The 20,195-nt window shown below is 53.6% G+C and overlaps 9 protein-coding genes across 9 annotated transcripts; 3 read left to right on the forward strand and 6 right to left on the reverse strand.

Annotated features, from left to right (window-relative positions):
- The first annotated feature begins 164 nt into the window (after nucleotides 1–164).
- On the forward strand, nucleotides 165–564 carry CC84DRAFT_610313 (uncharacterized protein). Its single transcript, XM_018186879.1, has one exon. The coding sequence runs from the start codon at nucleotides 267–269 to the stop codon at nucleotides 480–482; it is 216 nt and encodes a 71-aa protein (XP_018037013.1). The 5' UTR covers nucleotides 165–266; the 3' UTR covers nucleotides 483–564.
- Nucleotides 565–2,303: 1,739 nt separating this feature from the next.
- Nucleotides 2,304–4,600, reverse strand: CC84DRAFT_1215695 (FabD/lysophospholipase-like protein; the record flags this gene model as incomplete). The annotated part of the gene is made up of 9 exons (XM_018182736.1): nucleotides 2,304–2,874; nucleotides 2,921–3,174; nucleotides 3,225–3,252; nucleotides 3,307–3,463; nucleotides 3,514–3,712; nucleotides 3,765–4,076; nucleotides 4,134–4,202; nucleotides 4,248–4,461; nucleotides 4,515–4,600. The coding sequence occupies 9 exons, from the start codon at nucleotides 4,598–4,600 to the stop codon at nucleotides 2,304–2,306; spliced, it is 1,890 nt and encodes a 629-aa protein (XP_018037014.1).
- Nucleotides 4,601–4,938: 338 nt separating this feature from the next.
- CC84DRAFT_1174601 (uncharacterized protein) lies at nucleotides 4,939–5,446 on the reverse strand (the record flags this gene model as incomplete). The annotated part of the gene is made up of 2 exons (XM_018180104.1): nucleotides 4,939–5,005; nucleotides 5,106–5,446. The coding sequence occupies 2 exons, from the start codon at nucleotides 5,444–5,446 to the stop codon at nucleotides 4,939–4,941; spliced, it is 408 nt and encodes a 135-aa protein (XP_018037015.1).
- A 3,049-nt stretch (nucleotides 5,447–8,495) lies between these two features.
- Nucleotides 8,496–10,130, reverse strand: CC84DRAFT_1215696 (uncharacterized protein; the record flags this gene model as incomplete). The annotated part of the gene is made up of 1 exon (XM_018182737.1): nucleotides 8,496–10,130. One exon carries the CDS (start codon nucleotides 10,128–10,130, stop codon nucleotides 8,496–8,498), a length of 1,635 nt encoding a protein of 544 aa, XP_018037016.1.
- Nucleotides 10,131–10,875: 745 nt separating this feature from the next.
- On the forward strand, nucleotides 10,876–11,505 carry CC84DRAFT_610478 (uncharacterized protein). Its single transcript, XM_018186880.1, has one exon. It carries the CDS (start codon nucleotides 10,923–10,925, stop codon nucleotides 11,460–11,462), a length of 540 nt encoding a protein of 179 aa, XP_018037017.1. The 5' UTR covers nucleotides 10,876–10,922; the 3' UTR covers nucleotides 11,463–11,505.
- Nucleotides 11,506–13,134: 1,629 nt separating this feature from the next.
- On the reverse strand, nucleotides 13,135–13,711 carry CC84DRAFT_610492 (uncharacterized protein). The gene is made up of 2 exons (XM_018186882.1): nucleotides 13,607–13,711; nucleotides 13,135–13,556 (listed from the first exon to the last, which is right to left on the reverse strand). Exons 1-2 carry the CDS (start codon nucleotides 13,629–13,631, stop codon nucleotides 13,234–13,236), a joined length of 348 nt encoding a protein of 115 aa, XP_018037018.1. The 5' UTR covers nucleotides 13,632–13,711; the 3' UTR covers nucleotides 13,135–13,233.
- CC84DRAFT_610491 (uncharacterized protein) lies at nucleotides 13,712–14,321 on the reverse strand. The gene has a single exon (XM_018186881.1). It carries the CDS (start codon nucleotides 14,182–14,184, stop codon nucleotides 13,792–13,794), a length of 393 nt encoding a protein of 130 aa, XP_018037019.1. The 5' UTR covers nucleotides 14,185–14,321; the 3' UTR covers nucleotides 13,712–13,791.
- Nucleotides 14,322–14,458: 137 nt separating this feature from the next.
- CC84DRAFT_1215697 (putative MFS transporter) lies at nucleotides 14,459–16,217 on the reverse strand (the record flags this gene model as incomplete). Its single annotated transcript, XM_018182738.1, has 4 exons — nucleotides 14,459–15,228; nucleotides 15,295–15,524; nucleotides 15,592–15,872; nucleotides 16,041–16,217. 4 exons carry the CDS (start codon nucleotides 16,215–16,217, stop codon nucleotides 14,459–14,461), a joined length of 1,458 nt encoding a protein of 485 aa, XP_018037020.1.
- Nucleotides 16,218–16,788: 571 nt separating this feature from the next.
- On the forward strand, nucleotides 16,789–20,130 carry CC84DRAFT_1204387 (acetyl-CoA synthetase-like protein; the record flags this gene model as incomplete). The annotated part of the gene is made up of 4 exons (XM_018181902.1): nucleotides 16,789–17,013; nucleotides 17,065–17,810; nucleotides 17,860–18,862; nucleotides 18,909–20,130. 4 exons carry the CDS (start codon nucleotides 16,789–16,791, stop codon nucleotides 20,046–20,048), a joined length of 3,114 nt encoding a protein of 1,037 aa, XP_018037021.1. The 3' UTR covers nucleotides 20,049–20,130.
- Nucleotides 20,131–20,195: the final 65 nt, after the last annotated feature.

Below are 20,195 nucleotides of genomic sequence, written 5' to 3' on the forward strand. Positions count from 1 at the left end.
CGCCTGGCACAGTCAGTCCGAAGCACTTGTTTCAAAGCTTTATACCCAGGCCTGCGCGTCCTCGTCGGCGCTAAGACTTGCAGTGCTGCTGCCACGCTCGCTTGTCTTGCTTGCACATTTCCGCCGGCGGAAAACGAAGCAGAAGCATTGCCGACTGGACTGTTGATTCTACTCTTAGCCTCAGCCTCAGCCTCACCTCACCTCACCTGCTCGTCGGCGCTAAGAATTGCAGTGTTGTCCCGCGGTGACCTCTTGCCTATTGCGTAATGCCTGCTCCGCATGGCGGGGCGTCAAGGCCGCTCTGTATTACAATCTCCAGTCTCTGCGGGCAGTCGAGCCAAGCTCGGTTGGAGTCTGCCTTGCACATTCAAGCTCACGCGGTGGCCGTGTGCCTGGCTGCGTGTGGTCGTCACGAAACGATTGAATCATTGTCACAATACAGATGTTCCTCGCGAGATCGTTGCCTGAAAAGACATGTATAGGAAAGGTACTTTGCTTGTGGACTGTGAGATTCAGATACAGCGAGATGCGTGGTTTGATCTAGGCTACTTGCGCACTCGGTCAGTTTAGAGCGTTGCGACCCCTGCTCGTCGGCGGTACGGATCGCAGTGGCCTTGATAGATTATCGATTGGTTGTCACAGCTGGGCTGCAGTTCTCAGCCTCATCCCCACCTCACATGCTCGTCCGCGCTAAGAATTGCAGTGCTAGCCTAGACGAGGAGTCGAGCCAAGCTTCCGGTGGGTATCCCAGTAATCTCGGAGAATGAAAATCGTTTGTCGTCTCGTGCCACGCCTTGTTTTCACATGCTGCAGGCAGTCTCAGTGGAAACCACGGCTTTTTATCTCTCGCGTAATGATCGGTTTCGAGCAGCGGCTTGTTGTTGATACTCCAGTATCAGTTGGAAGCTGGCTCAGTCAGACAACGCTTCCCAGCGGCTTAGAACATTAGATGAACCTAATAATCTGCCGGCGAAACATTGAGAGAATGATTACCGATTATTCATTGTGAGAGCTGAGTCATTATGTTATCTGTGGTGCTTGATTGGATGGGGGCTAGATGTGCATATTAGTTGTAGGGAGAAGACTCGATGTGCAGTTCGAGATGGAAAAGAATTGCATAAAATGAACGGTCGCAAACAGTAATAGGCTCGGATTCCAATCAGAGATCTTGGGTATGAACTAGCCACATCCCGGTTCACAGTCTGGCGAACGTGGAATCCGTCGTGTTAGATTGATACGTATAGCTAGGAGCTCAACCAAATATATTCATGCCATATCCTTCACAGATAGTCCAGAAGTTAGGAAATCTGGTGAAGTTCCTTTTACTATGCAAAAAGGCGTGCAGACACTGTCATTACGGCTGTCCAGATCTTCATGGGAACATCCAGCGACATGTCGATTCTTTGTTCCCGGGTCTTGCTACAAAAGTCTTATGACACTCAAAATGCTACGACATCAGGTGAGTTGGCTTTCAGATAACAAGCCATAGACCAACCGTGCTAAAAGTGCAAAAGTGTTTGCTTTGGAGATCACGAGAGGGGGTCAAATCGACACTATGCCGAGGATCTGGGTGGTTCATTGCGCAATAACAAGCACAAATCGTCCACCTGGATCTTTCATATGTTGGGTAAGCAATTAGCCAATTTCCTACGGAAGACTATAAGTATGGCTGCTTTTAGTCTTACTCCTGCATCACCATCATCGGTTCTTTGCGACCTTCACCTTGCAACCCAGACCTGCACTCTTGTCTTTGTATTTCAAACCCTACGGATTCTCAACCTTTTCCAATAAACTTCCTTTCTTCCCAAAAATGGGAGGATCAAAGCTTCACTCGCAGAAGCGTGTTGAAGACTACCGCAATGCAGATCCAGAGGCCACGTTCGATACCAGTGCTCAGACGGCCACAAGCGCCCATGCATATCGTCATGACAGTGTCTGGTCGCAGACAGCCAATCAGACCAAAGATAAAGTAGAAACTGATTCCAACACTGGAGACATATTTTCCAGGATGGGAAGCCAGACAGCAAGACGTCACTTGGTAAAGTGCACTACCCATTGGGGCCTCTTCCCTCGCTGTTCTTGATTGACGTGGATGTCACTACGGCAGTACCAGCTCTCAAGAAGGGTCTACAGCCTATATCAAAGGGCTTTTATGCAATCACCGACCATAGTCATTCATTGAAGTAAACCATCACTCCTTGAACTTCCCATTCAGTGTGGAAAATTATCAGTGATTAGGCTAGCATAGATTTCACGTCGCTTGACTGGCACAAACAACCAGTTGGCCGTCCCCAAGCCCTCATTCAGTGATACGTCCTCTTCACCAGCAGCTCTGCGCACTTTTTGAGTTCTTGCTGTGTCTCTGGGGTCTCAAGATACTGCTCAGTGAAGCTTTCAAGCTTCCCCATGAGCTGATAGTCAGCGAGTCCAATAATTTCATTCCCAGTGGTCGGATTGAATCGGAAGTAATCAATCCGTTCAGACTTCGCTTTTTCAATGAAAGCTTGATGGCGAATCTCTGTGTTGGTTAGATTGTCGAGCAGTGCTTTAAAAGTCCGCAGCGCCAGAAGCCCAGTTGACTTGACTTTGGACGACTTTCCCGTGCCGATGCTTATGATGCAAGAAATCTTTCGCAAAGGCCATAGGTCGCGTCGTTCAGCATCCACTTCGTCGATTGGGTTGTTGTTCTGGACTCCGCCATCCCAGAACTCCATGTCGGAGATGAAGGCTGGTGGAAAGTAAAATGGTGCGGCAGAGGTCGCGCGAGCAGCTTCCCAGATGGTACAACCACCGAAACGTGGACGTGTATCTCTCGGCCAGTAGTTCCTCAGGCGGCAAGGCTCATTGTTGGGCCGTAGAACTGCACTCACAAACCTGCCACCTAATTAGCAAGACTTTGGAGATGCCATGCTCGCCTTACATCTTTCCTTGCTCCAAGTGCCTGAGTGATTCAATGGTTGGTCGCAATGGCGCGTCACGAATGTCACCAGACAAGGCTTGGGCTTCACCTCTGCTTATCCTTCCCTTCACCATCTCTTTTACCTCATTTTCGAGGGTCTTCCCATCGAAAATGAATCCATTGAACGCATATTTCATCAGTACTGATACGGACCCACGGAAAATCTTTGGCGCGAGAGTCTTGTATTCGTGAATCGCAGTCTTGGTGTCCATACGCTAGATCGAAATTAGTGATGTATGATCTTAGCCAGAGTATCCATGCTAACCAAACGAAAGAGCATGATCGCAATCAATCTGTACCCGACTTTTAGTACATGCAGAACCTCAGTGAAAGCGGGTGCCACATACCCCCCGGTGCTTGTACCCCCTGCGAGCTCAAAGTAGTCGCACGGTAAGCACGTACGGATAGATGCACCGTCAGTATCTGAGTTTTCCACCCTCTGGACTTCCTCCATGATCCTGTCTAGAATCATGAGGCTACATAAACCTCTTATACCGCCCCCATCTAAAAGTCTTGTTAGTATAGTATACAACGTAAACATCTCTGCTCATTACCCAGACTCAGTAGACGTAATCCCGACTCCCTTGGCTTCATGGGGCTTGATATCCATTGTCTGATCTTTTCTAGAATCAATTGAAGCACGCTATCCTCTGGGTCTGCGAAAGCATACCAGCGCACTTGGTGTCTCGTGATCTTGAAGTTGTCGGTCCCTTCTCTGACCACTGGGAAAATCCCATTGTCCCTTTGCGGAGCCTAAATAGTGAGTCATTTTATGTCAAGCTGTGATTAGGACTGGTGAACGCACAAGAGGATCCAGGCCAGCATCCTCGTTTATCACGGATAGAGATGGCGGGACTTCAGGGAAGATCTCGAGATACTCATTGTTGATGTCTTCCATGTCATCTACGATACGCTCATTGTCGACGTCCAGACACTGTCCTCGGTTTTCTGGTGCTATGTCCTTGAAACGATCGATCAACATTCCATGAGCGCGCGCCCAAGGTCGGTAAGCATCTTGGTTCTTGCCATGGGGACAGCCAAGAAATACGATGCCAACACAGCCCTCCCAGATCGACATCTTTGAAGCATCGCGAATGATTTTGCACCATAACAAAGTCTGTAGACGTGTCAACGCTTATCGTATCTTTGACGAATCCCACGCAACCTTTTTTACGATGACACCTCCAATACCGGCGGCGACGAAGACTATCTTGGGTATGTCTGTGCTGGAGATAACGCCGGCCTACCAGAGGTCAACACGCGCAAGTCATCCGAGTGACCAACTAACTTCACGGTCTTTTATTCTCAAGGAACAAAGTTGCTGCGCCAAGTCCTGAGCTAGGTTTTCCAAGATGATCTTATTGCCCATTGGGTAACCAAAAGACCAAACCCGTGCTTCGGGAATGGCCTTCGAGGTGTGTACTGCCCAGGAGAAACTAGGCGAATCGGGAGATTGCCAACTACTCTTGGGGTCACCTCCAATTTGGTGTACGAAGACGATACTGCATTGTCAGCGAAGGACTCGTTACGAAGTAGCGTGAAAAGGCATCCGTACTCGATCAAATCCGTAGCCCCCTTGCCCGGGCCGATAAGGTGCAGTTTCGCGGTCCCGCTGTTATCAATATTGAACGACTGTATCATGTTGAGTTCCTTCCTCTTCCTCTTTCAAAATCGACTCACAACAGCATTCGCCCGAGAACGGCTATCTACATATTCACTGGACTCACAAGAGCTACTCAAGTCACTGAATGGGTCGTAGATTACCATATCTGATATAAGCTAAGAGAGAATAATGTTTTGGGAAATGCGGTAAACGAGAAAGGTTAGAAGGGAGCTGGGAAGTGCAAGATTTATTCGAGTTCCAGATGGCACGAGTAGCGCACCATCTGCAATGAGTGCAAATACAGTTCATTCACTATCAGCTCAGGAAAGTGAGTGGCGTGATTGCCATGCGTTGATGTGTCCATAATACTCACAACCTAGGTGGTGTGATGCTCGTCCCGAAAACTTCTAGGAGGTGCAGATTTAGCGCAAGCAACACTAATCCTATGAGGTAACGCAGCAACAGATGTAAAAATTATGCAAAGGTAGCCGCCGCCTAACAAGATGTGATCTATCACTCAACCAAGAGATCGTCACAGCTTACCTTGGCAGTCGTTCTTCCATGTCAACATTCCTCGCCCAAATTGGCTCGTATTCCCCGTAGCGAATGCTTATGCCCAACAAGGTCCCAGCCAGCCAGTAATTGATTCTTGAAATAATTTTCGACTTGACGAACCGCAGCCGCTCGAACGGACGCACCCAAGCATGGAGGCGGGCTCTGATCCAGGCAGGCGTATTGCAGAGATGAAAGTACACCTCAGCATTCTGCACCATGCTGCAGAGGAGATGATCCAGAAGTCTTGAGGCTCCCGTGTCGCTCAACCTTACGGTAGCTGCATCGTCGGCGTAGGCTAATCTCCTTATTGCGGTCCAATGGCTAGGCATTTCGGGTGGCGCTAGACCAGGCCTGGGCCACGTTCCACTACCGATGATTCAGCGCCCGGAGAGTATCGTGACATCTGCACCCGACTTTCCGAGTGTGATTATGCGACAACCTATACCATGCGCTGTTTTCGGGTATCTCAAGGCGACATTGTCAGCCACTGAATCCCGGGTTATATCGGTTATCAGAATGGCAATAAAAAGGCCAAAGCCGGAGTGGACGCGAACTCTGTCCAGGAGTTGGTGCATGGCATTTTTGAAAAGATCCATGCTAAAGCATACGAACAGCGTTCCATCGTGTACTGGACGTCTTGCCCCAGATTCTTTGAGGTCGCAGACAAGGTCTGCGATGGTAGCAACTTCCAAGAGCCCTTCTACGCTGGCGAGAATCTGACGACGTGGTTGCGGAACTAGCTAAACGAGCTTTCTACACCTGTTAACGACCAGATTGACTTCGCCATTCGACGATACGACGCCGGGCTGTCATATCCCAAGGTAGTACACGTCAACCTCGAGGGCCTGGGCAACATTTATCATCGAAAGTGGTTCTACGAGAGGGGGTTCAAGGAGACGCTCAAGTCGGAGTCCGATCAGGCAACAGAAGCCTTCTCGATGATGGCTATGATGATATTCCCAAGAAGGGCGAGGGCTTACGCATGGCTCCACAACGAGAAGAAGCACCATCGGACCAGTCTTCACCCACTTATAACAGCGGGATTTGCAGTGTAACTCAGCCTGTGGACAGTAGCGAGCCGTTGGATACCGTGAACTGCGATGTGGCCAAGGGCATTGCATCAGGTCAGATCGCCACTGGTCCAGGTGACGATCCGAGATACGATGGCGATGTGACGCGCAATAGCGATGGCAGCGTCTCGATTACCAACTACACGTTGCGATTCATGAAGATGTCCATCCGAAGACCCGAGCGAACTGGCACATTGCACAAGCCGTCAGTGATGCCTTTCGGAGGAATCAAAGTGGTCCAGAATAGTGTCCTGGAATGATTGCTTCGATCTTGAGCGTAAGGAGTTTGCCGTCGTTACGCTCGAGAAGCAGAGCAGCTCGGAGACAATGCAAGAACGTTAACATGCGCGTCTTGCAACAACCGTAGGATCTTCACTGTTACTGGGTCTGCAGACCTCCTCAACACGTGCGCGCCAAAGCTCGCCTCCATCTCATGTCCATTCCGACTTCTTCGCCCTCATTTCCATAAGGCTGACCTTCAGATACCCCTCCATCGCCCTTGCTGTTCTAGACCACTCGCGTTCCAGACCGCAACCGCCCGCGACCCACAAAACCATGCACCACGAGCACGCGAACACGCGCCGCAGGGTTGTTTATCCGCCTCGTGTGTGTGGGGTGCTGATCTGGAGACGGAGGCGCGGTAGCGATGGACGAGGTGTCGGGAGAGGGCGACACGCAGAGAAGTGAAGGGAAGAATGTATCGGCTGGAAAGTGAACAGGCGGCCCACGCGTGCCTGAGATATGGATAGAGGTTGGAGGTGCGAGACAGGTACATGTCTGCACTCGCCAGGTGTCAGCGCGACCGTATCGGTGAGGAATCCTTATCGCCCTTATCTCCCCCGTATACGCTGCAACTCTCAGACCATACTGCAAGTATTTGGAACGAGCGCATATCCCGAGTCCCGCACACGCGCTCGCTCCTACTATGTATTGCCTACGCGAGGTCTTCCAATAGTCCGCGCAATATAGAAAGCATGCAGCAGCGCTCGCGATGGAGGGAGCTTGCGAGGAGACACGGAGATCTCGCATGCGCCACGTCGCACAGCGTTGCCACAGATCAAATCCAGGCTCCGGCTCCAGACACGTCTGCTGCACTTCCCAATTTACCAACAGCCACTGGAATCCTGCCATGCGAAACTCCAACTCTAGGAGTGCAGGAGCTGCATTGTCTCGACGAGGCGCGCCGGCGTCTCCGCTAGCTACACGATGCCTGTAATGAAGTAGTTGCAGGACTTCGTTCCGCCATCGCAGGAACTTGAATGAATGTTGTCCATGGCAACCGAAGATTGACTTTCGGAGACGGCAGGTCTACCGCCACATGGCGCCTGCCTCCCGCATCTCTTCCCCTAATCGCAGGTGCAGCCCACCTCGATCTACCCCGTCTGATCGATCTACCCAGACAGTTCCGGCACCAACAGCCTCATCCGCGCCGATTCCTCGACGCCAGGGCAGCCTTCCATCTCCGGGCGGGCTGATTGGAATCACGTGATATGTCTAGACCATCCCTCCCCAGATCGACACTCTACGCAAGTCGATCCGGGTGGTGCCGGTGCGCCATACCACCACTGCAGCCACAGACCTTAGGGCCAAGCATCTCCGCCGTACGCCACAGTACCTTGACCCATGGCTCATCCTCTTGTCACTACCTGCGTGTTCTGCGTTCAGAGCCGCCCTGTTCCGCAAGCGGAAGTTGTAAGAATGCCATGGGTGTGGTTTGGGATCGGAGTCGATGGAATGCGCATTGTCTCGTCCGCACCCAGCGTCGCGGGCTTGGGTCAGGTACTGGGCTGGAATGTAGTGCAAGACGAGAATCCCAGCACCAAGGTACACACCCGCTTACTCACCGTTCACCAAGCGAGATGACATCGCGGCGTGCGGTTCTTTGGTGCAGTGAGATGGACCGTGGTATGAGTCTGTGAGTTGTGACAGGTGACATGCGAAATCTGAGAGCGTGAACCACGGAACGAAGGGCGCATCTGGAACAAGTTTTGAGCAAAAGCAGCCACAGGCGAACCTCGCTGCCTATACATTCCGTATTCCCCATCCACCGCACACTACCAATACCCTGTATCTATATACAGACATTCGGCACGCACATGGCTCCAAAATGTGCAAATGGGTATCTCGTGACTAGACTGACTATTATGAAAACCGCGCCTTACGCGCTGATGCCTCGATAAAAACGCCTGCAAATGTGCCGTAGGAAAACGCCGCCAATGAGTGTCTATATGTAAAAGTAGGGACGCCGTTCCATGCTCACAAAAGAAAATGTTGTTTGTGAAAGAAAAGGTGCTTTGCGGTGAGGTGATTACACCATCAGGCCCGCGACGCCGAGAGCCATTGCGCTCATGCTGTGCTCCCTGACCTCGTCGCCGCTGCGCCTGTGCTTGCCCATGGAGACAAGCTGGCGCGTTGCATCGGCCTTGGCCTGGGTGAGTGCGGTTGGCGAGGGCGGCTCGGAGGGAGCACCAACGCGAGTTTCTTCGGCGGCCGAGTCGGAGGACGTCGACGACAGGTCGTAGCCGAACGATTCGACGGAAGTGTCGCTCACGCCACGGAGAGGGGATGAGGGCCTTTCCACAAGGATGGGAGCAGGGACGGACTTGGGGACCTTCGGTGCCCGTTTGGCCTTCGGGAAATTATGCGCGTCGTACCGGGGAGGGTGTGATGTGTACATGACCAAGACATTCTCTTTTGTGTTGATGCGCACACGTTCGCCGCCGCACATTACAACGTCGCTCACCCGCGGAGAGCAAGCAAGAAGCGCGGGCGCGCACCGCCTTCGGTAACGGAGAGCTTGCGACTGGCTCGGTCGAACGACGGGCGCGTCTTTCGGGTCCGGATACATGTCCCTGGTCGTTGGGCGGTCCTCGGGGGCGGAATCACCCTCGTTGGACACAATTCGGCTCAGCGAAGCGCTTCGGGGCCGCTGTGAAGGAAAGCGCACATCATCTGCGTCGAATTCTTCTCGATCAGCATCTGTCGGCGCACTGGGTAGATCTAGCTCCGGTAGCTGAGGAGCGCCGGGTTCTGCTGCAAGGTGAGGATAGAGCTGTCGAATGATCTCCTCCTGCTCTGCAATTATACGGCGACCGGCTTCCAGGCTGGACAAGTTGTCGAGGTTTTCGCCGAGACGCGATCCGTCGAGGACGCGCTGTCGGCGACTTCGTCTGGGCAAGCTGCGGTAACGGGGCTCACTCCGATCTTCCAATGGTTGGCTGATATCAATTGCTGCACACAGCTTCTCTGTCCAGTCAAGCATCTCTTCTTGGCTGCTGGCGCAAAGCAGGAACTGTTCCGTCTCCAGACGCAACCGGACGACATGTTCGCGGACCGGTTCAAAAAGATGAGGGTCAGTTTCATATAATTTGTGACGCGCGGAGGCCGGAACCAGGTGTGCGAACGGAGATTTTGGGGTCAGCGCGGTCTTTTTGAAATCCGACGCCACACCGATTTCGGAGTGCTGCAGCGTGAATGAGCGGATCAAGCGCCCTGGTGTTGGCGATTTGTTCTTGCTGAGGAGACTGGGTGATTTTATGCGGTGGAGCTTGAGCTGTGTTCCTTCCAGCACCACGTAAACATCGTGCCACTCTCTTGACCTCGACACTTGGAAGATGGCTGTCAGCTCTTGCTTCATTCCCATAACGCCGCTTTGAAATACAGTGCAGTCATAGGGTGGAGGTGATGTGTTGTTCCAGAGCTCGTTCGCCTCTTCAAGATGCTTGGTGTACGCCCACGTGAGCGTCTTGGTGCTGTTTGCATTTTGGTAAGATGGCGGAGCTGCCAGCACTGGGGCTGCGTGCGTGTGAAAAGTGTTGTGATATCCATAGCTAGGCGGTGTTGATTGCGAGCTTGAATTGCTGTTCTGTCGCTCTGATTGCTCGGCTCTCCGCGAACGGGAAGCCGGCTGGGTCTCTCCGGTAGGGTCCATGGTGGAGGGCATGTTGAATTGGTAAACAGCGACACTTATTTCGCTGCTTGAGAGAAGGGACCAGAATTTACGGCAATGATCGGGGAGAAGGATCGCTTGCGGCGGGACTGGGTCTTGTATGCAGTACGGAGCGCGAGATGAAAGCGGGTCATGGATGGATTCCCGGTATGCAGAGCTTGGCTTGGTAGCTTGACCCGAAGCGAGCAGCACGGCGGAATGCGCGTGTCTATATGTCTGTATCTGGGGGCAATGAGAAAAGATGAGGCTTGGAAGACCCGGCGCGGCCAGGCGGTACTGAATGTAAAGAGGGTCGGCGACGGCGAGCTGGTGCAGAAGCAAGGTGGCGCGGGCGGTCCTTCTTTGTATGCAGGTTGCAGTTGCGGGTTGGTGGACTGGAGGTAAGCGCGCACGGGTCTCACGCAGGCCGTGGGCTGGGCAAGGCAGTGCGTCACAGGAGGCGCCGAGGGCGACGGGCTGGTGAATTGCTGGCTTGGAGGATGCGACGACAACATGAACGAATGCGTGCTGTGCTGCCGACCGTGCTCACTTAAGTGCCCGTTGCTTTTCGCAGTGCTGGCGGGCGCCCGGCCGAAGCAGGCATCCCCTCACGAGCAAGCGCGATGTGGCGCCGGATCCAGGTGATTGTCCCCTGTCTCCCGCGGTGCAGCGTGTTCGGGGTTGGCGGTGCTGGTGGGCTGGCCCATGCTTAGCCAGGCTCTAGATAGCTCATGCGGTGCTCGCATACACGCACCTGACAGCCTGCTGCCCTGCAGGCCAGTCGTCCAAGTGCTCCAGACTTGTCGGATGTTGTGCTGGCAGCCCTCCTGGTGTAGCACGCTCACCGCCATGCTCACGCGAGGCTGCGCGCATGCCAATCTGCCAGCCGTGGCCGTGTCCGCCAGCGCTGACTCAGGGCCAGACACCGAACGACAACGCTCAACCCAGGCTATTCCGGGCCATGACTATGACGAAAAGACGAGAGATGTGCTGCCCTCTCCACCGCGCCGCCGTCGCAGACGGGCACATTCCCCTGGCCTGCGCTGCTCCGGGCACGCCGCCGCACCCTTCCCGCGCGCCGTGCCTCCACACAGACATGGTAGCTTTGGTCGGCCGTTGCACCTTGCGCCAAAGCTCTTGAGATTGAAACCAAGGTTTGGTCGCCGCATGTCGCGGCAACCTTCTTTGCCAAAGATCGCAGTCGCTGGCTTCTGGAGCGCTGCGTTAGCCATCCGGAATCCTGGGAGCATCTCCGACGATCTTGCCTCAGCTGTAAATTCTCCGCCGCGAACTCATCACCACGACCCGCCGCTCGGGTGCTGTCTTCCACGCTCCATTGTTTCTTGACAACGTTTCGCAGCTCGCGCCTACATTCAAGCGTCGCGTCGCCTGCATGCGCTTGATCCCCCTGGACGCTGGCGACCGCGCACATTCACTTGGCCTGAACAGAGGGATCTCTGCGCGTCGCATTGAAGAAGCGTGCTGATTCAGCTGATGTACCGTGCCGCGCAGCCTGCATCAGTGGCTCCGCACATCTGCGCCGATCATCCACTGTAATGTCAGCCCTATCGCACGACGTGAGGCTTGAGCATCGAGGGTCCCTCTCGTGCACTCCTGGGTTGATAAACATGCTGCTGGGCAGCTGAGGTACCACTGAAGATGGTTTTCGAACTGCGGCACGTGCCTGTCCCACACACTCACAAGTTGTGTAATGCTTGAGGAATTCAAATACGCGTTCGCTTTGGAGGATCCACTTCTTCAATAGGCCACCTGAAACAGTTCCCCAGAGGAAGAGTGTGATCGTCTCGCAAATCATAATCAGCAGATCTTAACTCGGTGTGTTCTTTCCGTCCTTGACGGCTGCAACTTCCCGGCGTTTTAGCGCGTCTGTGGTTAGTGCGGCTCAAATCCTCCAGCCTCCGCTCCAAGGACTGCCCCCACGACCACGCATGCCGAAGCCGCTCAACCTTTCACATCACGCTAGAAAAAGTACCATAGGTACCCAGGCTTCATGCATCCAATGCAACGCTGTGTTCGCGCGTCTTCGCAATCCCTGTCTCCGGCGAAACATCCTAGGATCGTAACCGCTCTATGCCCAGGTGAATACGTCGTCAACCCGTTCAACATGCATTCACATCAAATCCATGAAGGAGCCCAAATGCACCTGAGCAGTTTACAAGTCACGTTGTGACGCTGTCAAGAGCACACGGGGCGATCACCTCGAAACAGAAGCTACCGCCGCACCATGAGTCGCCTCCATCTCGCCGTCCCGCCGAGCTAGCGCTCGCTTTCTCGAACAGCTAAGTCGCTGGCAGTTCTGTTTATATCACCATGGAACTGAAACATGTCAATTTGTTGACCGCAAGCCGGTGAAAATATTATCACGGATTGCTGGGAGTCCCTGTGAGGAGAAAGAGTCAGGCACAAATACGTCACCCGAGGAAGATCTCTCCATCACTTGCTCTCCGAAATGGCTTCGACGGTAAGGAGCAATAACATCGCGTCGCTATCCCCAGGATCGACGGATCGCTCCTTTAAATCCTTCAACGGTCGCCGTTTTTGCTGCGTCGAGGTCGATGATTGTCCCATGAAGCTAGTGTAAGGCGCCCGGAGTCCGATGGCCGCGAAACCGCCCAATAAGGCCCCTGCTCGTCACTAACAACAACACTCGGTCAATCTCAAAGAACGCCCGGAGTATGGCTAACCCTGTCCGTGGTCCCATCAAGCCACCGAAATTAGGCAACTGCATCTGCTGCGAATCCTATCGGCCCAGACTTTACAAATCTAGTCATCATCGTGTGGACGAATGTCCTTTACCGCCTCACTGGAAGTGGCCCTCATGGCTCGGGAATCCAGTGACCTGTGACAGAAGAGATTCATCATCGTGGAGAAACAGCGAAATCGTTGTCTTTCAGGTCTGAAAATACCTGGCGGAACTTCCCGCCCTCTCAATGTGATCTATCCACCAAGCCAACACTTACTGCATCTCATCCTTCATATGCGCACGAATATCATGCTACATTTCGGGAGAGGACGACAGGTATCCAAGTGGCGAATAGCTAGGACTCCCAGCTCACAAACGTGACACCGGGTTGCTTGACCATGAAGAGAACATGCACTAGTATCCCAAGACCATTATCGCCAGGCTCATGATGCCTACAAAACCTTGCCATGGAGGATGCATTGGGAGCGCCTCGCCTGAAGCCACAACAGTTTCCCTCACTGTTGTTACGGCCTGCGATGTGGCACTGGCTACGCAGCGACTATCCCCCTCACACACGTAGCCAGACTGGCAGCAAACAGCCCCACAACACGTACTCGGTTTCGTGCAACAGACATCACCACAGCATTCCTCCGAGTACAGGTCGCAACAACCGCCATTTTGGCAGCATTGGCTGAGCCCTGCGCATGCCTTGCCAGGCTGCTCGCAGCAAAACCCCCCTGGAATGACTTCAGCGGTCGTTGATAAGTTGAGACAACGGGAGACGTACAAACGCACGTTGTGCTTCCGCACATTATGTAGCCTTCATTGATTGGGCAACACGCTTGTACGCCATTGTCCAAGTAGCACTGGAATTTTTAGGATGCGCCATCTCCACCAGCTCAAATAGTTCCAGCGTACCTGTTGACCTTCGTAGCAGCACCCAGGTGTATCAAGGCTCGAACACTTATTCAGTCAGCCGCATTCCCACACATTGAACATAACACTCACGCATGTAGCGTTTCCAGGGCAGCTGTATTCCGCACCCGTTGTTGAGGAGCATTGTGCACCTGAATGAAAGGTCAATACGGAAAAAATCCTGCCCTTCCACACAGTCTCACTGTTTTGTCTCTCGAAGAGTGTTCCTCCTAGTGATCCCGATGATAGAGAGATCAGAGGGACCTGTGGGAACGCAACCGATCCGGCATAGGGTTTCCTAGGAGTCCAACACTCAGCCGTTGCTGTAGGAGTTCCATGTTCCGACAACGACGCTTGACTAATCGTGGAAAAGGTTAATAATACAGCCGCCAGCGCCCGCATCGCTATCATGGAGAATGAAATTATCCAAGAGCGAGCAGAGACAGTCATATGTTGTGCAACAGCCTCTCGTATTCGCTTCCTAGCCTCGATGCTATTCTTCCTAGGGGCATTAAGGTGTTTCACATAGCCAATCAGAGCGCGCGATGGGGGCGAAAATCAATGGGCCAGTGAAAGCCAAGAGGGGAATACGAGCGATACGAAAGCCGAAGGCATTCTAGTTGGCCAGAATATCTGTGATCGACGCCATTAAAGCCCACAACCGTACCGCCATCTACCCAGCATGCGTCTAGGAAAGTCGCTTCACCTGAAGACGACCACCTGTCTAGTACACATAGAAATTGATCGCCTCGTCGTCAGATGCTCGGATCTTCCTGTTGTCCCTCTGTAGAACCAGCCTCATAACCCAAGCACACAACACGACACCCCCTGAGAACCCAACACTCGCGTACATCGCCTTGCTAAACCGAGGAGCGTCACTATCCGGCCAAAGATACGGCGTATAAACAAAGGAAAGATTACCCAGCGTGTTCACAATCGCCAGCGCAACCGCCTTCTTTTCGTGCGTCTGGCCTAACACGCCCGCGGTCCACGCCAACACAATGTTGTTCACACCGTAGGTCGCCCCAACGAAGAGCACCATGGCGAAGTACCGGGCACCAACGTTAAGCGTCGCAGTGCCCACGATGAAGCCTACAATAGCGACAGCTTTGGACAGCGTCACGTGCCACGTGCGCTCGTTGAACCTCCCCGACGACCATGATACGGCCACGCTTACGAAAGCCGAAATGAGGTATGGCGGGCACGTCAGCACCAGCGTGATGGTAGTGTTGAAGCCCAACGTCTGCACGACCGTTGGAAGAAAATTCTTAAACCCGTTGGCGGAGAGATGCATGTTCTGCATGAGCGCGAAGAGCCAGGTGCGAGGGTCAGAACAGGCTTCGCGCAGGCCTTTCCAGACGTCGACTTTGCCTTTCAGCTCGGTGGTGTCCAGGACGATGCGGGAGTGTGCGAGTTCGCGCTCCGGCTGCGTGAGCCAGCGGGTTTGTAGCGGGGCGTTGGGAAGGAGGAAGAATGATGCTGCTGCAACGAAGACTGCACATCCCCGACCGCAGTTAGTACCGCACTAACAATGAAGAGCAGAGCTTGGTTGAAGCATACCTGTAACGACACCCTGGATGAGGAAAAGCCACCGCCAACCTTCTAGTCCATGTTTTCCATCAAGCCTCGCGAAGATGCCCGCCGCGATAAGCCCCGAGAACGAACTCGCGAGCAAATTCCCCGTATAGAAGACAGACAGCCGTGTCGCGGTCTCTTTTCGCGTGTAGAACGAGCTGATCACGTACAGCGCGCCGGGATAGAACGGCGCCTCCGTCATCCCCAGCACGAGCCTGTCTTGCAGTCAGCCTCAGCCCCACATTGTCTTTGCCTCATTGTGAGAGGTATCGGGAAACTCACCGACACACCAACATCCCCGTGTACCCCTTCACCAGCACCATGAGCGTGCTCACGATGGCCCACGCCATCATCCAGCCCGCCATGTAGTGGCTAGGCTTCACCCTCGTGAGCAACATATTAGACGGGACCTGACCGACCAGATATCCGACAAAGAAGATGGATACGCATGTGTTGTATTGCGTGCCGACGAGGTGCAGATCCTTGTGCATATTGTTGAGTTTACCGTTAACGATGGCGTTGCGGTCGAGGAAGTTGAGGAAGTACATGAGCCAGAGGATCGGCTGTGGAATTATTAGTTAGAGTTGTCAAAGAGCTTCGCGAAGAGCATAGTGTGGAAGCCTGGATTGGAAGAGTAAGGGAGTTGAGGACTGAGTGGTGAAGACGACGGATCGGGAAGGCCAGATACGTCCGTAAAGATTGAGGCCAGGACGAAAGAGAGGATGCTGTACCATCATACGCAAGTCCAGCTTTTTGACGAGAGCGATTTCTTCAGGCGATTTCACTGTGGCGGCGCCGAACCGATCGAGTTGGGCTGGGTCATGGTGGGGTTTTTGGAGCTCGTCGATGTGTTCCACTGAAGCCGAGGGCTTGAGCTCGTGCTGGTTGGTGTTGGGTTCTGAGGCCATGGTAAGTAGGTCGAAGCTGGCGACTCGATATCACTTCACACTGAACGAGGATCAACAGTTTATGTACCATTTTCACGAAGCCTATTTTTGCATTTCGGTTTGTTGTTGCAGCTGTTCACAACGCCTAGCTTGCATAGCTCTAGTTGAGCTCCAGGATTCGTGCATGCGGGGTAGGTCCCGTGGGGAAGGCGGATATGGTATAGGGGTGCTTGGCCGACATGCTGGCGAGAGTTTCAAGGAAAAGGTGCAGGTACTCAAACGGCAGGTATCAGACCATAACGGACCATAAGCCTGCGATCTTCCTCGTTGCGACCGATAGTTGGTGGGTGAATTAACATTGCGACCGGAGGATCTCTAATGCGTGTCCGATGCACGGAAACTAATCCGGCCAATCCTAGTACTAATCGGATAAGAAATCCGGGGTACAGCCGGAAAAGCCCACCTTGACCAGATCCGGCATCCGAGCCGTGGGGTTGCCTCACCATTCTTTGCCTATGGTACAAACATTGCAGTACATATATATCGCGTGAGCATTGAAGATATGTCGACCACCACAGCCATCTCCGAGACAATGAAGACCGCAGAGGACAAGCCGCTCATTGCAGGCGGGAGCAATGACGACATCTTCACCATCGATGAGCTTATCAAACGACGGGCTTCAGAACTTCAGAAATCACCGCTGCTGTGTTACCCGAGAGAAGGCTTAACAGACCATGAAGAACATTCAGCGGAAGCCATCAATAAATATGTCGACGCGGCAGTCGCAGCATTGCAGCAAAGAGGGCTGAAGCCAGCGGTTGGTGGGACCTGATAAGGATATCAAACACGCGACTAACTGCGCAAATAGGAAGCAGACCTCGAGCAAGCCCCGTCGATTGGCATCTTGGCTCATTCATCCCTGGCATTCATAATCACACTTCTCGGGCTAAACAGATTGGGATACGCAGCACTCCTCCTATCCCCACGGCTCGCAAGTCCAGCACTACACGCTTTGCTGCAAGCCGCAGAATGCAACACGATCTTGACGACTTCACATTTCCACGATGTCTTGTCCGAAGTGCAAGCGCTACAAGATCTGACACTGATCGAGACGCTAAAGCACGAGGACTACTACGGTGTAGAGGCACCTGTTTTCCATCGCAAGCATGACCCACATCGAGAGAATCCTAAAAGAGCCGTCATCATACACTCCTCCGGTTCAACAGGCCTCCCAAAGCCGATCTATCTTACCCACCGGAGCTGCATCGCCGCATTCGCAACGAACCTCGACCGAAAAGCACTAATGACCCAACCGCTTTTCCACAGCTTTGGCTTCTACGAGACGTTCCGGTCGATCTATTCTGGGAAGCCGATGTACTATGTCAACTACAACTATCCTCTTACAAAGCAGAATCTGCTTGCGACTTTGGGACACGTCAAGCCCGATCTGCTCTTCTGTGTGCCATACGTGCTGAAGCTGCTGGCGGATTCAGACGACGGTATTCGCTGTCTAGCGGACATTGATCTTATTATGTATGGTGGGAGTGCGTGTCCAGATGATTTGGGGGATAAGCTCGTGAGGCACGGGGTTAATGTTTGTGCGAATTATGGCGCGTAAGTATAAGCAAGTAGCCTGGTGGCTCGGACGGCTCACATAAAGCAGGACAGAGACTGGCCGCGTAATGACATCCGTACGACCAAAAGGAGACGACGCATGGAACTACCTCCGAATACTCCCCCAGGTCCGGCAGTATTTACTGATGGATGAAATCGCGTCTGGCATATTCGAGTGCGTTGCGCTCGATGGCTTGAAGTCGAAGAGTACGATCAATTCCGACGACCCACCGAATTCCTTCCGCACGCGAGACCTCTTCATGCAGCATCCCTCAAATCCAGAATTCTGGAAGTATGTTTCAAGACTCGACGACAGACTAACATTGGTGAATGGCGAGAAAGTGCTTCCAATACCGATCGAAGGACGAATACGCCAGGAAGGTCTAGTGCAAGAAGCCATCGTCTTCGGGGATGGGAAGATCGTACCTGGTATCCTCATCATCAAGGCCGATGCTGCGGCTGACATGTCTGATGACGAGTACCTCCAACACATTTGGCCGAGTGTCGAAGACGCAAACTCCCGCGCAGAAAGCTTCTCTCGGATTCCGCAAGATCTGGTGGTTATCCTTCCGGCAGGAACCAAATACGCTTCCACGGATAAGAGCACATTTATTCGGGCACAGGTCTATGAGCAGTTCAAGCAGCAGATCGCAGATGCGTATGAGAAGTTTGAGAACAATACTGGCGGTTCCATAGCCCTGCCACTCCCCGAGCTCGAAGCACATCTCCTCCACCGGTTCCGCGAGCATCTCGATGTGAATCTAGATTCAGCGGAAACAGACTTCTTTGCTTTTGGAATCGACAGCTTGCAGTGTCTGAAGATGTGGAGCTTGATCAAGAAGGAGATCGACCTTGGTGGGAATCAGTCCCAAGTTGGACAGAACGTGCTCTACGAAACTGGCAACATTGCATCTCTTGCTCGTTACCTCGATGGGCTGCGCAGAGGAACGCAAGAAGATGCGCAGAATCAAGAGCAGGTCATGACCGACCTAATTGCCAAGTACTCGTCTTTCGAAACCTTCACATGGCCGACGCCATCGAATCATGTCGTGGTGCGTACCCCCTCCAACCCATCGCCGCAGACACTAACGCTCCTAGCTACTCACCGGCGTCACAGGCGGTCTAGGAGCCCACCTCCTCTCGCAGCTCCTCGCCCACCCCCACATCTCCGAGATCTGGTGCCCAATCCGCGCACCCACCGACCTCGCCGCCCTCGAACGAACCCTGAAAAGCCTCTCCTCCCGCGGCCTGTCACCCTCGCAGTCTCAAATACAGAAGATCGTCGCACTCCCGTCCGACCTCAGCAAAGCGGACTTCGGCCTCGGTGCCACCCGCCTAGCAGAGCTGCGTACAAAGTTAACCCTGGTCATCCACTCCGCGTGGGCCGTGAACTTCAACATCTCGGTCCAGTCCTTCGAAAATGAACACATCGCCGCCGTGCGCAACTTCGTCAACCTGTGCCAGTCCACCACGCACGGAACACCCGCAACATTTTACTACTGCTCCTCCGTCTCCTCGACAGGTGGCACGCCGCGGCCTGGCGTCGTACATGAGGGCCCAGTACCAGACATCGCACACGTGCAGAAGACGGGATACGCGCGGTCAAAATACGTAGCTGAGAGCATCATCCTCAACGCCGCTCAGCGCGGTGCGCACGCCAGAGTCCTCCGGATAGGCCAGCTCGTCGGCGACACGGCAGTCGGGGCATGGAACACGACCGAGGGCGTGCCGCTGATGATACAAACCGCGCAGACGCTGGGTGCGCTGCCCACTCTGGATGAGGAGATGAGCTGGCTCCCCGTGGACTATGCTGCGCGCATAATTCTTGAGTTGAGCAACGTGACGGACGCTTCGTCTTCCTCTCTGCATGTTGAGGGGAATCCGCGCGCAGATCTCGTATACCACGTCCTCAATCCAACCCGCTTTCACTGGACGCGCGACATGCTGCCTGCGCTCAAGGCGGCGGGGCTGAACTTCGAGACGATGCCTGTAGACCAATGGATGGAGCGCCTAAGAACGTCGGATCCGGATCCGGAGAAGAATCCGCCGATTAAGCTGCTCGGGTGGTTTGAGAGTAAGTATGGGAGAGGGGCGAGTAAAGGGAACAAGGGCGCGTTGGTGTATGAGACGGAGCAGACGGGGAAGAGGAGTGCAAGCGTGGGTCAGATACCGAGTGTGGTTGATGGGGAGTTTGTGCGGAGGATGGTTGGGTGGTTGCAGAAGAAATGGGCAGCTTGAACACAAGGTCAAGCTGGGAGGCTCAGTTGAAGAGATAGATTAAGGCGGCTCAAAAAGCTCTAGACGGGTTTAGATGTGTTGGCATATTAAACAAACCATGTAATTTCATCTGAGAATGCTATCACGCGAATTGGTCCAGGGGTGCAT

This window comes from Paraphaeosphaeria sporulosa, assembly GCF_001642045.1.
Source record: "Paraphaeosphaeria sporulosa strain AP3s5-JAC2a unplaced genomic scaffold CC84scaffold_4, whole genome shotgun sequence".
Taxonomy (NCBI): domain Eukaryota; kingdom Fungi; phylum Ascomycota; class Dothideomycetes; order Pleosporales; family Didymosphaeriaceae; genus Paraphaeosphaeria; species Paraphaeosphaeria sporulosa.

Excerpts from the sequence above, each read along its gene's own strand:
- CC84DRAFT_610313 (XM_018186879.1), top strand. The coding sequence starts at position 267 with ATGCCTGCTCCGCATGGCGGGGCGTCAAGGCCGCTCTGTATTACAATC.
- CC84DRAFT_610478 (XM_018186880.1), top strand. The coding sequence starts at position 10,923 with ATGTTGTGCTGGCAGCCCTCCTGGTGTAGCACGCTCACCGCCATGCTC.
- CC84DRAFT_610492 (XM_018186882.1), bottom strand. The coding sequence starts at position 13,631 with ATGTGCGGAAGCACAACGTGCGTTT. Across the intron at positions 13,557-13,606 it reads CGGAAGCACAACGTGCGTTT|GGGGGTTTTGCTGCGAGCAG; the intron begins GTACGTCTCCCG and ends AAGTCATTCCAG.
- CC84DRAFT_610491 (XM_018186881.1), bottom strand. The coding sequence starts at position 14,184 with ATGACTGTCTCTGCTCGCTCTTGGATAATTTCATTCTCCATGATAGCG.